At 34.7% G+C, this 18,511-nt stretch overlaps 1 protein-coding gene across 1 annotated transcript in view; it reads right to left on the bottom strand.

The window, feature by feature from the left end:
• The window catches only part of CERKL (ceramide kinase like), a 137,263-nt gene that overhangs the window by 16,924 nt on the left and 101,828 nt on the right, over positions 1-18,511 (bottom strand). The window contains exons 5-10 of the mRNA XM_066233689.1: positions 11,644-11,786; positions 4,639-4,713; positions 3,701-3,878; positions 3,561-3,620; positions 2,924-2,949; positions 2,726-2,834 (exon numbers count right to left, since the gene is read on the bottom strand). Of these exons, the coding sequence (XP_066089786.1) occupies positions 2,726-2,834; positions 2,924-2,949; positions 3,561-3,620; positions 3,701-3,878; positions 4,639-4,713; positions 11,644-11,786 (591 nt within the window). The remainder of the gene's footprint in view (positions 1-2,725; positions 2,835-2,923; positions 2,950-3,560; positions 3,621-3,700; positions 3,879-4,638; positions 4,714-11,643; positions 11,787-18,511) is intronic.

Here is an 18,511-nt window from a genome sequence, read left to right as displayed (position 1 = left end):
GTTTTAGGCAAGATCATCATCATCACATTAAATATACTTAAAATTCTTAAATCATATTTGGCTGTGTTCTTTTTAAATAACATAGCCTTTTAAACTGGTTTTATTAAACAATTTGCTTCCTTCTCAGAAAGAAAGGGCTTTTTATAAAATGAACCATCGTGAAAGCTATCCATATATCAAGACATAATTTAATATCTAATGTATTTAGTTCAGGATTCTAAATGTGAAATCACATATATATTTTTAAAGATGTATTATAAAATAGTTAATATGTACAAACAGTGTAACAAACAGTTCATCACATTCTAAAATTGAAAGTTGATTTAAATATTTATTTAGGTCTAAGTGACACAGGAAACTAAACCAAACTGGACCTTCAATGGATAACATGAAATAAGCAAATAGTGCCACACATGTTCAGTTAAATGACCAAACATTTTAATTTTGCATAACTGTTTTGTTCAATATAAGAGACTGCAAATTTAGAGTGTGTGGTTTCGTGCCAAAAAAGCTACTCATAAATGTATATATTTTTAGAAGGCCATTTTCAGAAATATGTGCAAATGACTTCTAGCTAATTTCAGTGCAAATTAAAATATTCTATGGCTATCAAAAACTAGATAAAAGCTCAGGTTACAGCTGTGAGGGACCTTGGAGATAATCCATTATTCACTCAGTTTATGTGGAAAGGAAAGAAGACCCCACAGTTAAGTTATATGTTCAAAGGAATATAAAGAAAAAATATCACAGAACCAGAGCTCTTAATTCTCAGGGTTCAATGTTCCTTTGACCTATCATGCCATTTCTTCCCAAACAAAAATAACACCAAAATATTTTTTTTAATTTGCTTAATTTTACTCATACACACAAAAATCATTTTATATTTCACTTTTCAACACATACTAATAATTAGGACACACCCTATGTGCCTGGCATAAATTAATAAAATTATCTTTTTCTTCTCTAACTTTGGATATTTCCCTGTTTATTACCTTTATATCAATTGCCAAGGCCAAACATATATCTATCTATAGGTAAATAGGTAAGCAGGTAGATAGATAGATAGATGATAGATAGACAGATAGACAGACAGACAGATAGATGATAGATAGATTTCAATCCTTTTTGCTAGATGTTAACTATTCTGGTTAAATAATTTACAGGGAAGTTGAAACTAATCATTAAAATATTGTTATAAGTTGGCCCTGGCCAGTTGGCTCAGCGGTAGAGCGTCGGCCTAGCGTGCGGAGGACCCGGGTTCGATTCCCGACCAGGGCACACAGGAGAAGTGCCCATTTGCTTCTCCACCCCTCCGCCGCGCTTTCCTCTCTGTCTCTCTCTTCCCCTCCCGCAGACAAGGCTCCATTGGAGCAAAGATGGCCCGGGCGCTAGGGATGGCTCTGTGGCCTCTGCCTCAGGCGCTAGAGTGGCTCTGGTCGCAACATGATGACACCAGGATGGGCAGAGCATTGCCCCCTGGTGGGCAGAGCATCGCCCCATGGTGGGCGTGCCGGGTGGATCCCGATCAGGCGCATGTGGGAGTCTGTCTGACTGTCTCTCCCTGTTTCCAGCTTCAGAAAAAATGAAAAAAAAAATATATTGTTATAAGTTGTCAAAGTACATTAGTCATTCTTGCATTCCACCTCCAGGGAAAATCTGTATTTGGCTATGACATGCCACATTCACAATCCTTTTTTCTGTGCTCTATAGGAATGGGGAAGAAATATTTTCAGACCAATAATGGACGGCCACTGAAAATGATGTGCTAGCGATCCAATATCTATATCTATGGTTAAAACAATATATAAAATGTCTTATGATATGTGTATACACACACACACACACACACACACATATATATTTTGATAGAGTCAGAGGGACAGATAGGGACAGACAGACAGGGAGAGAGAAGAGAAATATTGATTCTTTATTGCAGCACCTTAGTTGTTCAATGATTACTATCTCATATGTGCCTTGACTGGGGGGCTCCAGCAGAGTGAGTGACCCCTTTCTCAAACCATCAATCTTGGGCTCAAGCCAGTGACCTTTGGGCTCAATCCAGTGACCATGGGATCATGTCTATGACCCTACGCTCAAGAAAGAGACTTTACACTCAAGCTGGTGAGCCCGCGCTCAAGCCGGCGACCTCAGGGTTTCAAACCTGGGTCCTCCGTGTCCCAGTCTGATGCTCTATCCACTGTGCCACTGCCTGGTTAGTCTGTCTCATGATAGTTTATAGAAACTGTGGACAGTAGATTCATATGTATCACTATTCACATTAAGTATAACCGAAATGTTTCTTTTGATTAAACATGTCAAATATATACACATAAATATTTTTCATGCTAAGGGTATTTATGTTGGCACTAAAATTGGAAACCAGAATTAAATATAATGTTCTCAACAACTGGTAAATAAACATAAGTAAATAAAGCAAACAAAGTGACATAAAATAACATCATTAATCATGTCAGTAAAACCCAAGGAATATTATTTCACCCTCAATGACATTTTAAAAATCCGAGTAACTCTCTAGCATTTTTTCAGTTTAACATCTGAATCTACTCTGATGACAAATTCCTTAAAATCACTAATATCATATGGTCAAGGACAGAATACTTCTTCATAATTTTCTAGCTAACCAAGAGTTGGGTAGGAGGTATTCTGAAAGCAAATTTTGGTTTATAGAAAAGTATCAGTGATTCATAATAAAATGCTTACTAACCTGGTATTAGGTGCCAAGCCTCTAGGTGCCACTGTGCACAGGCAAGGAATTGCCATAATGCTGACATTCAAGAACTGACCCTGGATCATTTTCCACTGGTCATTACAGTCTAAAGATAATGAAAGTGATTGGTTACCTTCACTCACCAGACCAAAATAACAACAGAACCTGGCTCAATTCTCAAGCTTTTAGACTCACCAGATTTGGGAGGTCCCTGTGTCCTCCTGGAAATAATAAAATAAAATAAAATAAATAAAAAAAATAACATCTATTAAATATGAGCAAATTATAGACTCCAACATTACATATATTAAATATTTTCTGATACTAGATAGTAAGTACAAATATGTGAACAATTCCATTACTAAATTATATTGATTCTTTTATAGGTAGTATCATCAGTAAAAATGATTTTCAATTTTTTAAAGACTAAAGTACTTCCTTTGTGTGAATTTGTTTAATATGTGTATTCCTCAACCAACTGAAAATCTCATGAGGACAGGAACTGGGTTTTGTTTGCTAGTCTCTTTTTTGGCTCTTGTTGTATCCAAAGTGCTTGGGATATATTAAGCACTCAATAAACAGCTGTTGGATGGGTAGATGTTGAATGGATGCATAGATAAATGAATTGAGGAATAAAATGAGTTTTTTTCTGAAGAGAGAAACCAAACTACATGGCCTACTAGAATTTGTAGGACTCCACAATTCTATATTATTCACTAGTATGCTAGAAAAGCAACCAAAGATCACAAGTCTAATGAATTGTTTATATCAAACAACTTTGTGCTTTAAAGAAAGATACAGATATAGATATTACTTTGAGCTTTTTACCTACCTTTCTTGTAAATCTGGAGAGCTGTTAAATGGTAAAAATGATATTTCACAGTCCTCTGGCCTAAAATACAATGAAATCTGTCATTAACAGTCACTGATTCTGGGATTTAAAATTCTTGGTTTGAGGGAAAAAACACTTACTTAAGTTTTGCCAGTGCCTTAATTACAGCAAAATCCCTCCGTTGGTTAGGGGACATCCACCGATGTTTTTCTGCCAGAGCCAAAGTTCTTCCACCAAAGCCAAACATGGCTGAGAATCCAAAACGGAGAAGCTTGCCAATGGTGCTAAAGGTGCAGACGTCAACTGGTTGTATGTGCCCTTGAATATTATACTGGATATTAGTCAATCTGTGAGTGCTCAGTGGTGCCAGTTGTCAAAATAGCAAACACAGAAGAGCATGCTTATTTACTTATAAAAGATCTCAAGTTACTTTATACCATAATGTACATCTTTACTTTCTCTTCATCTCTCTTAACCTACAACTACTGCAATTGCCATTTCCAACTTTTCCCCAGTACTAAGGGAAGAAACACAAAGCAGTAACTTTTGCAGCTTATAGGCATTTCACATAAAACATAGTTAGGAGTGATGTGGTAGTATATGTGCAAAGTAAACTTAGATTTAACAGTAGTTTTATATTGCGCTTATCTGAGTTGACGTGATTTTCATCAATTGGGATAATAAAAGGTCTAGTGGCTGTATATTGACTGAAAAGTGTTATCATGTGATTTTTTTATCTTTCTTTTAACAACTTAATTCTAGTCCTAGAGTGCTAGTGTGCATGGATTTTCTTGACCTGGTTATAAAATTGTGATCTTAAACATCATTAATATTTTTTATCAAGATTATAGCAAAACTTTATTCACTGCTCTTTATAGCATCTGTATTCTGAAAAAATGGGCAGTCCAAACAATGAAGTTTTGTTCAATTGACATTTAGGTTATAATCAAACATTTCTCCGCTTTGAGAGACAAAGAACCAGTTTTTCCTAGGGCAAGTCTTACAGAAATAAAATAGCCCTTCTTGTTTTAACATACAAACTTCCTTATAAAACAAACCGCTTTGAAATAATTCTTACCCATTATAATGTGCAAAGTTGCAGTTACCACATGAGAGATTCCATGAAGAGAATGTGCCAATACGTTGGTAGAGCCTGCCAAATCAATTTTAAAATATGTACAATCAATGTAGCATATGTTTAAATTAACCATTCATTCCTGCTTTATGCATATGTTATTATGTATGTCAATTTTCAGATGATAAATTAATGGGAATGTATGTTTTCAGTCACAGCTTAGATGCAATTGAATGATTATTAAATCTTCAAACAACTTAAAAATTAGAAAATCGTTTTTAGTATCTCCTTTCTTACAGCTTTTTCCAACATGAATGTCTATTTTCTTTCAAAAAATACTAGCTACACCAAAGTCTACTCCATCCAACTTTAACAAGTGGTCTTCTAACTTCTACACCAAAAGCAGCAGCCAACAACAGAGACAAATGCATAAATACATGAATAATAAACATCCAAATAATAACTAAAAAATATACAAAGTTACTACAAAGTGCAAAAGACATGCTTTAAATATATTTAATAAATCTGAGAGACAATCTCTCCTCCAAATGGGGATTCCCCTTTATTATCTGAGAAAAGGTATCCTAGATCAGTGGTAGTCAACCTGGTCTGTACAGCCCACTAGTGGGCGTTCCAGCTTTCATGGTGGGCGGTAACAGAGCAACCAAAGTATAAATAAAAAGATAGATTTAACTATAGTAAGTTGTTTTATAAAGATTTATTCTGCCAAACTTAGTGAAAATCCAACATAAAGGAGTTGGTAAGTAATTATTATTATATGCTTTAACTTGCTGTAACTCTGCTTTATAAATTTTATAAAGTAAAGTTACTTCCCTACTTTATAAATCACCATTACTGTAGAACCGGTGGGCGGTTAGAAAATTTTACTTTTAACAGAGATACAAAAGTGGGCGGTAGGTATAAAAAGGTTGACTACCCCTGTCCTAGATAAAGAAAATATTTAATTCCATGGTTTTTGCTATAAAATATTTATAATTAATATTTATAATTAACATATAATTAAATATTATAAATATTTAATTCCATGGTTTTTATATAGAAAATCTGTATTGAGACATTATAGATTTCTGATTTTCAAAATCATTAGGATAATTTAAAATCCACTTGAATTTTTCCCACCTACAGAAGAGCTCTCTCAGATCAAGCCCCTATAACACTAAAATCTCTGAGATCATGGAGTCAATAAAGCCTGCTTCTGAAGGGGGAAATTCCAGCTAGTCTCTGCCATTTCCAGGAGGTAAAAAGTGTTTAAAATTAAAAAGCTACAAATTTTCTTCAATTAAAGAATGTGAGAAAGAAATCCAGTAACTGCTGAGGGCTGTGGACATAGGAATGTATTATGTACTACGGCTTTCAAGGCAAACTCATCCCTAGGTTTGTTAATCAAGAACATTCTTATGAGGTTTTATGTTAATCTCTTCAATTGTGTCACTTTGAACCAATGTATGCTTGGATTGCTCAATTGGAAAAGCTGATGTAGCTTACGTTATTAAGCAAGACTGTCTTTAAAATAATAAAAATCATTAGGGAATCTATCTAAGCTTTAATAATTTCCAGACTTCTAGTAATTCTAATGCAAAGACAAGTCCACCTTAACCAATTGGTAAATTGGTTCCAATTGCTTCACCGTAAGACAAGTTATGCTCTGACCCTTGTTACTCAGAATATGACCCCAAGTCCAGAAGCAAAGACAATACCTGGTACTTATTAAGATGGGCTCTCAAGCCGCACTCAAGACCGACCAAATCAGAGTCTGCGTTGTATTCAGGCTATGTGTATACACATTAACCTGCAGAGGCACTTGTCTAGAATGCATGGTCCAGGGATCAGCAGCATCAAACTTGGGAGCTTGTTAAAAAGACAGACTTCTGGCTTCCACCTACAACCTTGGAAGTGAGATGAGGAGTGAAGAGGTAGGTGTTCCTGTTTTAGCAAATGTTACTCTGTGGGTCTTTACCCAGGAGTCAAATACCTAATCCTTTTTAATAATCCTTTGACCCTCTATAGCTTGCTCTTTGGCCATCTAATTGCTAATTAATCTGGACTAGCAGGAGTGGGGAAGGCAGGAGGAGGAAGAAACGGATCAGTCTATTTTGCTTTCCAGTCTGATTTATGTGAAGGAAGCCACATAATTAGAGTGAGATATTTAGGATTATCAATGGGTTACAGTACTCCATGAAACACATTTCCTCCATTACCATGGTTAATTAGGAATGGCCATAAAAGCATTCCTCTAGAAAGGTTATTAAAAAAGCATAATGTAATGTTGTCATGTGCAATAGAGAATGACACATATCATGACTCAAGGAAATAAAGACTGTTTATTCCTTGTAAGTGTGACGTATGCTAAGCATGCCCAAGCACAAATGCTTTTAGAATGCTAGAGATCACTTTTCTATTTTTATGTCTCCTCAGGCTTTGTAACTTTTCCTTAATTCTGTAGAACTTGACAGAGATGATAGGCATGACCAGAATTCAGAATATTATTTAGTCATCTTCTATTCTAATTAGCCTGCAGCTTTGTCTTTAAGAACGGTTTTTAGGCTCTAAATTAAAAAGATATAATATTGTAATACCTATGTATGGTGCCAGGTGGGTACTGGAAATATCATGGGGAATCACTTTGTCAAGTATATGATTGTCTAACCACTATGCTGTACACCTGAAACTAATATAAAATAATATTGAATGTGAAATGTAATTGCAAAAAAAGCATTAAATTTTTTTTAAATTAATAAATGAAGGCAATGAGTTTGGGAGAGAAGAATAGTTCATGAGGAAAGTGGATATAAAATTTTAAAACTATAGGCTACTCTCTATATTTTTACTTGGATAATCTAAAAGAGTACAGTTTCCTGAAAGAAAATATGGTCCATTTGAAAAGATGTCTACATGCTTAAAAAACTGCTGCTCACATAAATAAAAATGTAATTTTAGCATGCTCTCAAAACCTATAAATGTTCTAACTAACTCAAGGTAAACATTTTAATTAGACTGAAAAGTTATTTTTTGTAAGGCCACCAGCAGCTTGGCTCACTCACACCACCTCCCAGACCTGGTAAACTGTGCCCAATACAGAGTACAGGCAGAAGCAGCAGTTCATGTAAAGCGTGACTGATGGAAGTTCCAGGCAGGAACCACGGAGGCAAAGAGAAAAAAAATTGTCCTTCGAAGTGCAAGCACTTCTGCAGAACAATTAACTTAATTAACCAGACACCATGAATATTCATAAGGCCGTTAATGTCTCCCACATCTAAACAGATAAATGTGATGTAATGACTTCCTAGTCAAGCATATCTAAAATTCTCATGAAAAGTGCACCTACACTTTGGCTCTCTATCCAAAATACCATAGAAATTAAAAGTCCCTTGGCAGTATTTTTATTTTTCTCAAATTAATTGGAAGGCATTCATTTATTTATGTGACCTCTATAGGAATATATGGTTTGCAGCTATCAGTATGTGGATTGAGACTTGTTTTACAACTGGATTTTTTTAATGTCCTTTAGGGCTTTTTTCTCTATTCTCTCCCCCACCCCACGCACGCACACTCTTTAATCTGAATCTCTCTGTCTAGTTCCTTAGTACCAGTTCCCATAGCAACAAACACCATTGCTAATGGTCAGCAGTTCAAATATAGGCTTCTCCACATCTGGTCCATTTGAGTCTGACCATAATCCAGCAGCTTAGTCTGTTGGCTCAGTGTAGTAAATTACTAAACACTCTCCCTCTGGGTGTCTCTCTCTAGGAGGCAAATGGCTTCAAAGGCAAACTGTCTTCTATGTTCAGCTTGGAAACTTCCTGCCTCATTCATGTTCTCATTCTGTCAAAGCCTCAAGTCAGCATAGAGTCCTCACATTAAATACATCCTACACATGACCTCCTCCTCCTTATTAGATGGAATCCGTAAGCTGGAACTTCTATACAATGATCAGAGTTTTGGCATCAGGCTGTATCTTCTAAACTAAAAGTATTTAAATGGCTTTTCTAACTAGAGCAGCTGTCTATACTCTGCTCACAAAAATTAGGGGATCAGAGGACATGCAGACACTCCAGTATTTTCAGCCTTCTGTATAATACATTTTCACCAATGAAATAAAAGTTGGCTTTGCATCTCATTTGCATAATTGAGCAACTTTCTTTGACTTATAATTTGCTTTTCTGATGTTCTTGTTTAATAAAAAAAATCAAGTGCTTCTTTTTCTATTGCTTCATATTCATTTTAAAATATCCCCTAATTTTTGTGAGCAGTATAGAAAATGCTTTCAAAAATCAGAGATGTGCTTAAAAAGCATAGTAATGATAAAAGTTGATGCTATTCCTTTATATAATCTGAGTTACATATTTTAAAAGATAAGCATAACCACCAGTTTTTCTAGCTAACCATTCACCTTATGTCAAATGCATGCCTATAGGGACACCCATATCTTTCCACTTTTAAGGTTCAGGAGTTAACAAGTACCCTCAGAAATGGAAGTACTAATGAAGAAAAACAGTAACCTAAGCATATCCATTATGCCTGGAGAAAAATGCTGGAAAAGTTCCACCGTTATAGCCAGAGAGCTATTAAAATGACACAAAAAGGTCAAAGTGGCTGGCCCCAAATGCATATTTTTTCTTTTTTTTTTAATTTTTAAATTTTATTTAGGAAATTAACTCTAACAGGGTGACATTAATCAAAAGAGTACATAGGTTTCAGGTAAACATTTCTATAGCATTTGAACAATTGATTATGTTGTATACTCATCACCCAAAGTCAAATCATTTTCCATCACCTTATATTTGTCCCTCTTTACACCTTTCCCCCCACTTCCCTCCCCATTCCTCCCTCATTACCCCCTCCCCCCCTAGTAATCACTTCACTTTCATTTATGTCCATGCATCTTAGTTTTATATTCCAGGCAGTGGAGGCCCTGCCTATAGAATTGCGACAGCAACATCTCGGCGGAGGACAGCCCAAGAACTTCACAGAGGTAAAAGTTGTAATACAACATCTACTGGAAGAAACCTCTCAAAACCAAAATTAATTTTTCTTTATTTTCCCCCTTTTTATAATTCTTTTTTTCTCTTTTAAATTTTATTTTCTTAAATCTTTATAGTTTTTATTCTCATTTTTGTGGATGTTTTCTTTTTTTTTGGTTTGCTTTCTATCTTTTTTCCTGTGGTTTATACTCTTGTCATAATTTTTAATTTTTTAATATTTTTAATGCATTTTTAATTTTTATTTTATTAATTGTCTTATTTTATTAGGGTTCTTAACAATACCACCCTCAAATGCCATCAAGGAAGAAGAAATCAAATAACATGGCTACACAAGACAGAGACATAGTTCTGAAAGAAAATAAAGAATGTCCAAAAAATAATGTCCATCACATGAAAACCTTAGAGTTAAATAATAGAAAATTCAAAATTAAAGTTCTGAACATATTCAACAAGATGTGAGAAGACACCAATAGCCAACTTAATGAGCTCAGAAAACTAATTAATGAACAAAACAAATACCTCATCAAGGAGATTGAAACTTTAAAAACAGAGATAAAGAACTCAATACATGAACTGAAGACTGAGGTAGCAAGTTTAGCTAACAGAACAAGCCAGATAAAGGAAAGAATCAGTGGCATCTTTCTTTCTTTTTGAGTTGAAGTTATTTTGTTCTCTTCTACTTAGTGACCATTCCAGCTTTTCTCTATATGTTTTACAACTATCAGGGTATATCCAAATTTCTTTTGAATTGTTTGTATGACAGACTTTATACCCTAAAAGGACATTTGTAGATCTTTTGTTTCTTTGTCAATTAACGCTAAATATACTAAAATCAATTCTAAATTAATGTGATTATCAAATAAATAAAACAATTTTTTAACCATGTGCATTATTTTCTGTTTCCATGGGAAAGAATAATTGTTTCTGCTTTTCTTTAAAGATAATATGTAAATTATTTTTAAATGAAAAAGAAATAATCACTCTCCTTCACTGTTGTTTGTTTAAATAATAATTTTGAAGGAGTAACTCACACAACATCATAAACTCTCAACAGATGTTTTCCCTTCTTCTGAATCCCTGTGAGCTCCTGACCTCCATGTCTTCCTGCTCCCTTCCCTTCATCACAAGTCTCCCTAGAACAGGCTCCCAGCAGGTTGCTCCCTGGCTGTGACTCTCCCATTGTTCCCTGCTGTTTCCAAATACCACTCAGATGCCTTCCTGTGGCATCCAGGAGCCACCATAGTTTGGATCTATTTTGACACCATTATTACCCAACAAACGCTCCATTTTCTATTCCTCAACACTCCTGAGTTTTGCCTTGGTATTTATCAATTTTGCAGGCCAGAAAAAGAAAAATAATTTCTTTTTTTTTTTTCCAGGACAGATTCTATCCCACCCCTTTTCAGGCCTAATTCAAATGTTACTTATCTGTATCATCATCTTTACATTCATTCACTTAATGAACTTAATTACTGAATGTTCACTGTGTCACATTCTATTCTAATCTAATTGCTGGAGATACAGCAGTCAGAATAAATCCTTTTGGAGTTTAAGGTTATCTGTTTATACTTTAATTATGAGGATTACCACATTTTACCTCCTGTAAAATTATAAGTAGTTTGACTAGAGTGGACCTGTTCTGAAATTTTATTATCTGGAACTGCATGATTATTAGACTTTTATATGAAAAGGTAGAATAACAACAATGCATTTACTGATTAGTCCACTATGTATTAAACCCTCCACATATGCCACCTATTTTAATACCACAATAACTTTGTAATGAGGTGAGTATTATTTGGGTTATCTCCCTCTTATGGATTAGAAATGAAATAACTTGTCCAAGTCTCACATTCACTAGTGGAGATGTGAAGTTTGGGTTTCTCAGACTCCAAGTCTATGCATTTAGCTCTATGTTACACTGTCTAAGTTAGGAAGTAAAACAGGAAAAGATAGAAAAAGGAAGGAGAGGTTCTATTTGAACAATTTATGGCCACTGCCTTGCCTGCTGGTATTACACCGAGTGGAAGCGGTGCTCGGACAGGAGCCAGGATGCTGTCTGCTTCCATACCAGCATTCTTCTGGGCTCTAAGAAGTAAAGCATGGGCTACCTCACTGGTAGAGCCATCTCCACCAACACAGACGACACTAGAAAACAAGAAGAAAAACAATGCAGAACTCCAAAATAACTGATAATAATTCATGAGCTCTAGATTTCAAAATATTCATATTAATCTTACATCTTCTATGAGCATGATTACTACTTACCTTCAAATTTTTATCATGTATCAATGAATAAATGGATAAGAAGACACTAACACTGCATGAATGTAATACCTAGATGACCCTCACTGACAAAATATTCTTAAATAGGTAAAGAGGTATAAGAACACCTGAAGATATGAATTCACATCATGACCTGCATTTTGCTCTGTTACTATACAAAACATATTATTTTCAGTTTGCTTATGTTAATAATAGTGATGGGCAATTCATTTCAGTAATGCAAATCAAAGTCATAAAATCCTGCTAATTTTCAATATAGCTCTGAAAAGACAGCAATAAAAGTCATGTAAAATATGAGGCTTTAATTTCAGAAACTGCTCATTATCATTAGTATATGTATGTAGGAATCGCAAACCTGAATTGGTTTTCATCTTCTGCACATTACTGCTATATGGCACTTCTAAGTTGAGGGTTACTACCCTTTGACCCTAGTAAGTACTGCTAATCTTTTTTTAAGACTTCATGATTAGTAGACTACGGGGGCATGGAGGTGGCACTCCACAAAAGTAATACAGTTATATACGATTTCAAACACTTATTTTATAATCATGTGCATTTAAAAGATTCAAAATAATCTTAAATAGCAAAACCACCTCAATTTTCACAACAGAAACGATTTTCTATAGGAAGTAGGTATCACAACTCAAGGTCTACAAGGTTGGAGCAAGAATGGGAAAGTATGTTCAATCTAGAGGAGAGGCCTTTCTCAGGCAGGCCTAGGGGACCACATCTTCTAAAGAAGCTACAGATTCTGACACTGGCTTGAGTCACATCTAATTTGTAAATACAAGCATTTTATATATTTTAAAAGTCTACTCAAAAAACTCTACATGCCAAACAAAACAGCCTGCAGGCACGACCAGCAGGGGTTACTGGTTCCCTAAACTCCAGGGGTTGATGAATCCAGAGGCTGAGTACACTGTTTCCGTCAACTCTTTCCACGTAGTTCTCACCCCTGCTGCCCCTGCACCTAGCTGAGGGTTAGCCCTGTGCTTGCATGTAACCTGCGCAATCCAGATTCACTCTAGGTAGAAAAGGCTCCAGGATATGAAATATGACCCGGGCCACTTTTGGCCTGTGCTATTATTTTATTTCTGAACTTATTCCATGGGTTCATGTAGTAGCCACTGATTCAGAAAACAGTGATTATATTTATTGAGAGTCAATGTCATGTCAGATGATTCATTGGCTCTTTTCTGCTAAATCCTCAGAATTCTCTAAAGTAGGCCTTAGCTTCATCTTTACAAATGGGGAAGTCAGGTTTGATTTGACTCTTATCTGTATGATTTTAAAGATCTCTGTGAGCAAATGTGCAGACATTCTATAAATTTAATTATAATTTCAAGATACATGCCTGTCTACCTGCTGAAGCGTGTGTGGCCCAAAAGGCGCAGATAAAGTCTTCCAACAAAGCATCTAAATTAGTACCAAAGATCTTGACTTCCACACAGCATGGCAATATGTGACCCTTGTAATCCTGCATCCAGTTATAACATTGTATACATATTAATGCATGGTTACAGGTCATAGAAATGGCCTTTCTATGAACACATTCTGCTACAAAACCTTTAAAATGTTATTACAACACATGCTGTGTTAAATATTCTGAAACTATTACAAATGATAATTACAACAATAAAAAACAGTGAATAATTATTGGGTACCAGACATTGTTCTCAGCATTTACCATGTATTAACTCATTAATTTGAACAATAACTGTTTGCAATAGATATACTTTTATACTCAATTTACAGATTAGGAAACTAGCATTGAAAGATTAAGTAACTTTTGCAAGGTAGTACTATAGTAAGTCCCCATAGAATGGGGATTTGAAACAAGACAATTTGGCCTTGGAGACTGTACTTCCATTCAAGATATTTTTCTTTCCTATATATAAAACCTAATGAACATAGACTTATGGAAGTTTTATTAATTTTAAAATCAGTTTAATAGTATTTAATAGTATAATTAATAAGGAATTAAATGAATTTGAAATATATATATTAAGTGGCACCCAGAAAAAAGTAATTGATATATTTATGTTGACTACTCCTAGATCATTAAGCTCATTTCTAGGTATAGGTACATGACCTAGAAAATATATTTAATACAAACATATCACAGGAGTCTGGATACTACAAGGGGGAAAAATTAATCTTTTACAATGAGTTCATTTAACCACACTTAAGAGTTACCTTAACATAAACCTTAGAGTAACTAATGTTTTGCATGTGGTACATCTTAAGCTTTTAGTATAAGTAGATTTCTTCTTGCCATGGCCCCAAGTAGAATGACTCTATCTAGAAAAGTACAACTGAGGGGCTATATCTTACTTCTCTTTATAAAAAGTAAAAAAAAAAAAATTAAATTGGTGTTTGTGTATTTGTCTATCAACCAGAATCAACTTTGAAATGTTTACTATATTATTGTATTTTTCATTTAAATTTTTTTTTTGGAAAAAGAGATACTTTTCTCTAAACTTACTTACATAGATATCATGATCAATATCATACAATGTCAATATAAGATAAATAATGTCTAAATTATTGTGTCTAATTAATGATAAATTAACAGCATAAGAAAATTGTGCAGTTCAATAAATTCAAATAAAAATACTATGAATCAAAATAGTAAAATATTAGTGTATTTATAATTGCCTAACAGCTATAGCTTAGCTTAACCATATTCACACTTATACATTCAAATATTACTGCTTCAAGTCTTTTCTTTGCCTTTACAAAACTTCCTATTCATGTCCAGTAAAAATAGAGGCCAATATAGAACTAATACTCCTTAAATTTTAGCATTAGCGTGGATCTGAGTGTTTGCTAGAACACACTGGAGTTGCACCAGCTGTCATGAGTACTGATACACTGTTCCTGTTGGCTTTAGAAATATGTCACAATGTGTCTTCATAGAAACATGTAACTATTAATATTAGCAAATATCATTTCTTAAGCATTACTTATCAAATAATTTTTGCTTTATTGAATAATATACATAAAATCTTTGTTGGATCTTAACCTTCTTGTCTGTGTTTAAAAACCTTTAGGTGATTTTCTAATCACTCTTTATCAATAGCTCCTCTAGAATCAAGTAGAAATGCTTCAAGCTAATTTTTGAAGGAATGGTAGCCCCTCTCTCATCAAAATCCCATAGTATATTTAAGGTTATATTTGCCTATCTCTGAGTTTTTTATATAAGGTCTACCGGAAAGTTTTGTCCGTTTCTATCACAACAAGTTTTGACACATAAGCACATTTATTTGGTGCATGTGTGCCTCTATTTTTATCACTTAATGTATACATACTGACATAGCAAATTAACTAAAACAAAGTTGATTCACGTTAGTCTTATGTGTGAAGCGATAGTGTACCCATGGCTACTGATAAAGTTTATTTATGCCACTGTATTGTATATGAATTTCAACAAGGAAGAAATGCTACAGAAGCATGTAGAAATTTATTGAAAGTGTTTGGTGAAGGTACAGTTTCTGATAGAACCATGCAGAAGATGGTTCAAAAAATTCGAAACAGGTGATTTCGACCTTTCTGATAAGCCACATTCTGGGCGACCATCTTTGATCGATGACAATGTTGTTACAACCATGTTGGAGCAAGATCATTTTCTGACAATATCAGAGATTGCAGAAAGGCATAATTCAGCTCAGCAAACCATTTTGGACCATATTCGGAAGATAAGATTGGTGTGGAAATATATTATTTAATAAATTTTATTGACGGTAAGAAAAATTTATATTTTGTTTTATTCCAAAAACGGACAGAACTTTCCGGTAGACCTATATTCTTCAATAAGCGCTCTTATATAACCACTCTTTAAACAGGTTCAGGAACAGTAAACTTGGGAATATAGGGCATTCCATTTTCAAACTGTTCTACTTGTTAGAAAATTGTTCTTTTGAAGTGCCTAAAGAAATTGTTCCCATTGTTCTCCTCATATACTGCTCTACATATTTCTAGTAGAGTAAATTAAAATGACCATTTTATTAAGACCTCAACCACCATATTAGTTCCTACTGGAAAAATTGAACCCAAGAAAATAAATGAACTATTTAAAGATTCTTAGAAAGTAGATAACTTTCACCTGACCAGGTGGTAGCACAGTAGAGCCTCAACCTGGTATGCTCAGGATCCAGGTTCAAAACCCTGAGGTTGCAGGCCAGAGCGTGGGGTTGCCAGCTTGAGAATGGGATAATAGAGATGACTCCATGGTTGTTGGCTTGAGCCTAAAGGTTGTTGATTTAAAGTCCAAGGTCACTGGCTAAGAGAAAAAGATGACTGGCTTGGCTGGAGCTCCCTGGTCAAGACACATATGAGAAAGCAATCAATGAATAACTAAAGTGCCACAACTATGAGTCGAGGCTTCTCATCTTTTTCTCTTCCTGTCTGTCTCTCTGTTTCTCTCTCTCTCTGACTCTCTCTCTTTCTAAAAAAAAGAAAGAAAGAAAAATAAAAAGAACATAGATAACTTTCAATAGAAATTTAAATCAGCATCTTAGAGTTTAGAAACAGTTAATTACTGGAATTTAATTCATATAGTGGTTAGTGCATCCCTTTGGTTAAATAATATATTGGTATTAACTAAAAAATACATGTCTATATATATTAGTTCCACAGTGCAAAATGACACCTACCATGTGAAATAAATAAAAATTAAGTAGGTTCAGGTAAAGAACGGGAAAATATTATTATACTGCACTTGAGCAGTAGTCTTTCATCATTCTGCAAAAATCTTGATTCTTGCAAAGTATAATTACCAATGGAACTTTATTTAGTTTTATATTTATTTAAGAGAGAGAGAGAGAAATATTGATTTATTGTTTCACTTATACATGCCTTCACTGGTTGATTCTTGTATGTGCCTCGACTATGGATCAAACCTACAACCTTGGCGTGTTGGGATGATGTTTCAATCAACTGAGCTACCCAACCAGGGCACCAATGGAACCTATTTATATAGACCACATTTAGCAGAACACTTCATAATGCTGAATGGCAAGAACAGGTCTAATACCTATGATATCTGTTGTTATTTATATAATCATGTTTTCTTTTTTGTTGTTGTTGTTTTTTGACAGAGACAGAGTCAGAGAGAGGGACAGATAGGGACAGACAGGAAGGGAGAGAGATGAGAAGCATCAATTCTTTGTTGCAATTCCTTAGTTGGTCAATGACTGCTTTCTTATATGTGCCTTGACTGGGGGGCTCCAGCAGAGCGAGTAACCCCTTGCTCAAGCCAGTGACCTTTGGGATCAAGCCAGTGACCATGGGGTCATGTGTATGATCCCAGGCTCAAGCCAGCGACCCTGCGCTTAAGCTAGTGAGCCCACGCTCAAGCTGGAGATCTTGGGGTTTTGAACTTGAGTCCTTCGCATCTCAGTCTGATGCTCTGTGCCTGGTCTGATTATATAATTATGTTTTGAAGCAAGAGCTTATTTGAAATGCAGCCATACTTACATGTATTTACAAGCTATGTTTCAGGACTATGTAGCATATGAAGATATGTAGTTAATGGGCAGGATTCCCCTAATTACTTTTCTTAAATTTTATACTTACAAGATAATTTCCTAAAAGTAGCCTATTAATTAATCTATCTCTGAGTGTGACTCTCCTGCCTCATATTCCTCATCTTCCATATTTATATAATATTGCTATCTAGATTTACTCCTCTTTATTAAATTACTTTTTGAAAAATCATTGCATTTACCAAATTTCCTCATCCACTAAGATTTCCTCTCACCAGAAAATATTAAGCACTTTGAAAAATAACCCTTCTAATGCTCCATTTTAATTAGATCACCTTCTTTCCTTAAACATTTTATTAATTCTTTCAGAATACTAAAGCCTTTCACTTTGGTTGAAAGACCCAACTTCCCTTCCCAATACTATAAGTCTTTCTTGTCCATATGTAACCATGTGACACAAATAATTCACATAATTTCCACATTTTAAAACTCTAAAATATCTTTGCAAAAATTATTACCTAAAAATGTTTTTGTCTTGTACAGTAATCCAGAACTTCAGCAAATTGATTCACCTAATTTTTAAAAATGGTTATAAAAGTATATGTCACTTGCCTTGTTTCTGCTTTCATTTCAGTGAATAATTTCTACACACTTCAGCCTTGTATCGCAAACAACAGTTTCCAATGTCTATTGTGAATGGCACATTTACAGGGTAGCCACAAAATTATATGAGATAATTAAAATTAACATTTTGTATTCATTCTGAAAATAGCATATTTATTTTTATAAAATAGTTACCCTCTGTAAGAACATACTATGAAAACATGCAGAGTTAGGATGACAATTAGAGACAGAGAGGTGCCCTAGGGTGAAAGCCCTGAGCAGATGAGAGTCCCGGGACCTCTCTGACCCTGTACTGGAAACAGCAAAACAGCAGGATAAGATTCTGCAACACAGAATATGTTTAGGCTCTCAGAACAGAGATTAGGAGTCAGCATGTTCCTTGTACTTTACTTAATCCCCTGAAAACTTCTGCTGTCTGCTTCCATGAGTGATTTGTACTGGCTAATAAATATCTGAGTAAGGCTGGGGTTGGGATTT

The sequence above is a fragment of the Saccopteryx bilineata genome, chromosome 5, assembly GCF_036850765.1.
Source record: "Saccopteryx bilineata isolate mSacBil1 chromosome 5, mSacBil1_pri_phased_curated, whole genome shotgun sequence".
In the NCBI taxonomy this organism is placed as follows: Eukaryota; Metazoa; Chordata; class Mammalia; order Chiroptera; family Emballonuridae; genus Saccopteryx; species Saccopteryx bilineata.
The sequence above is the reverse complement of the archived record's forward strand: the minus strand, read 5'-3'. Positions and strand labels throughout refer to the sequence as shown.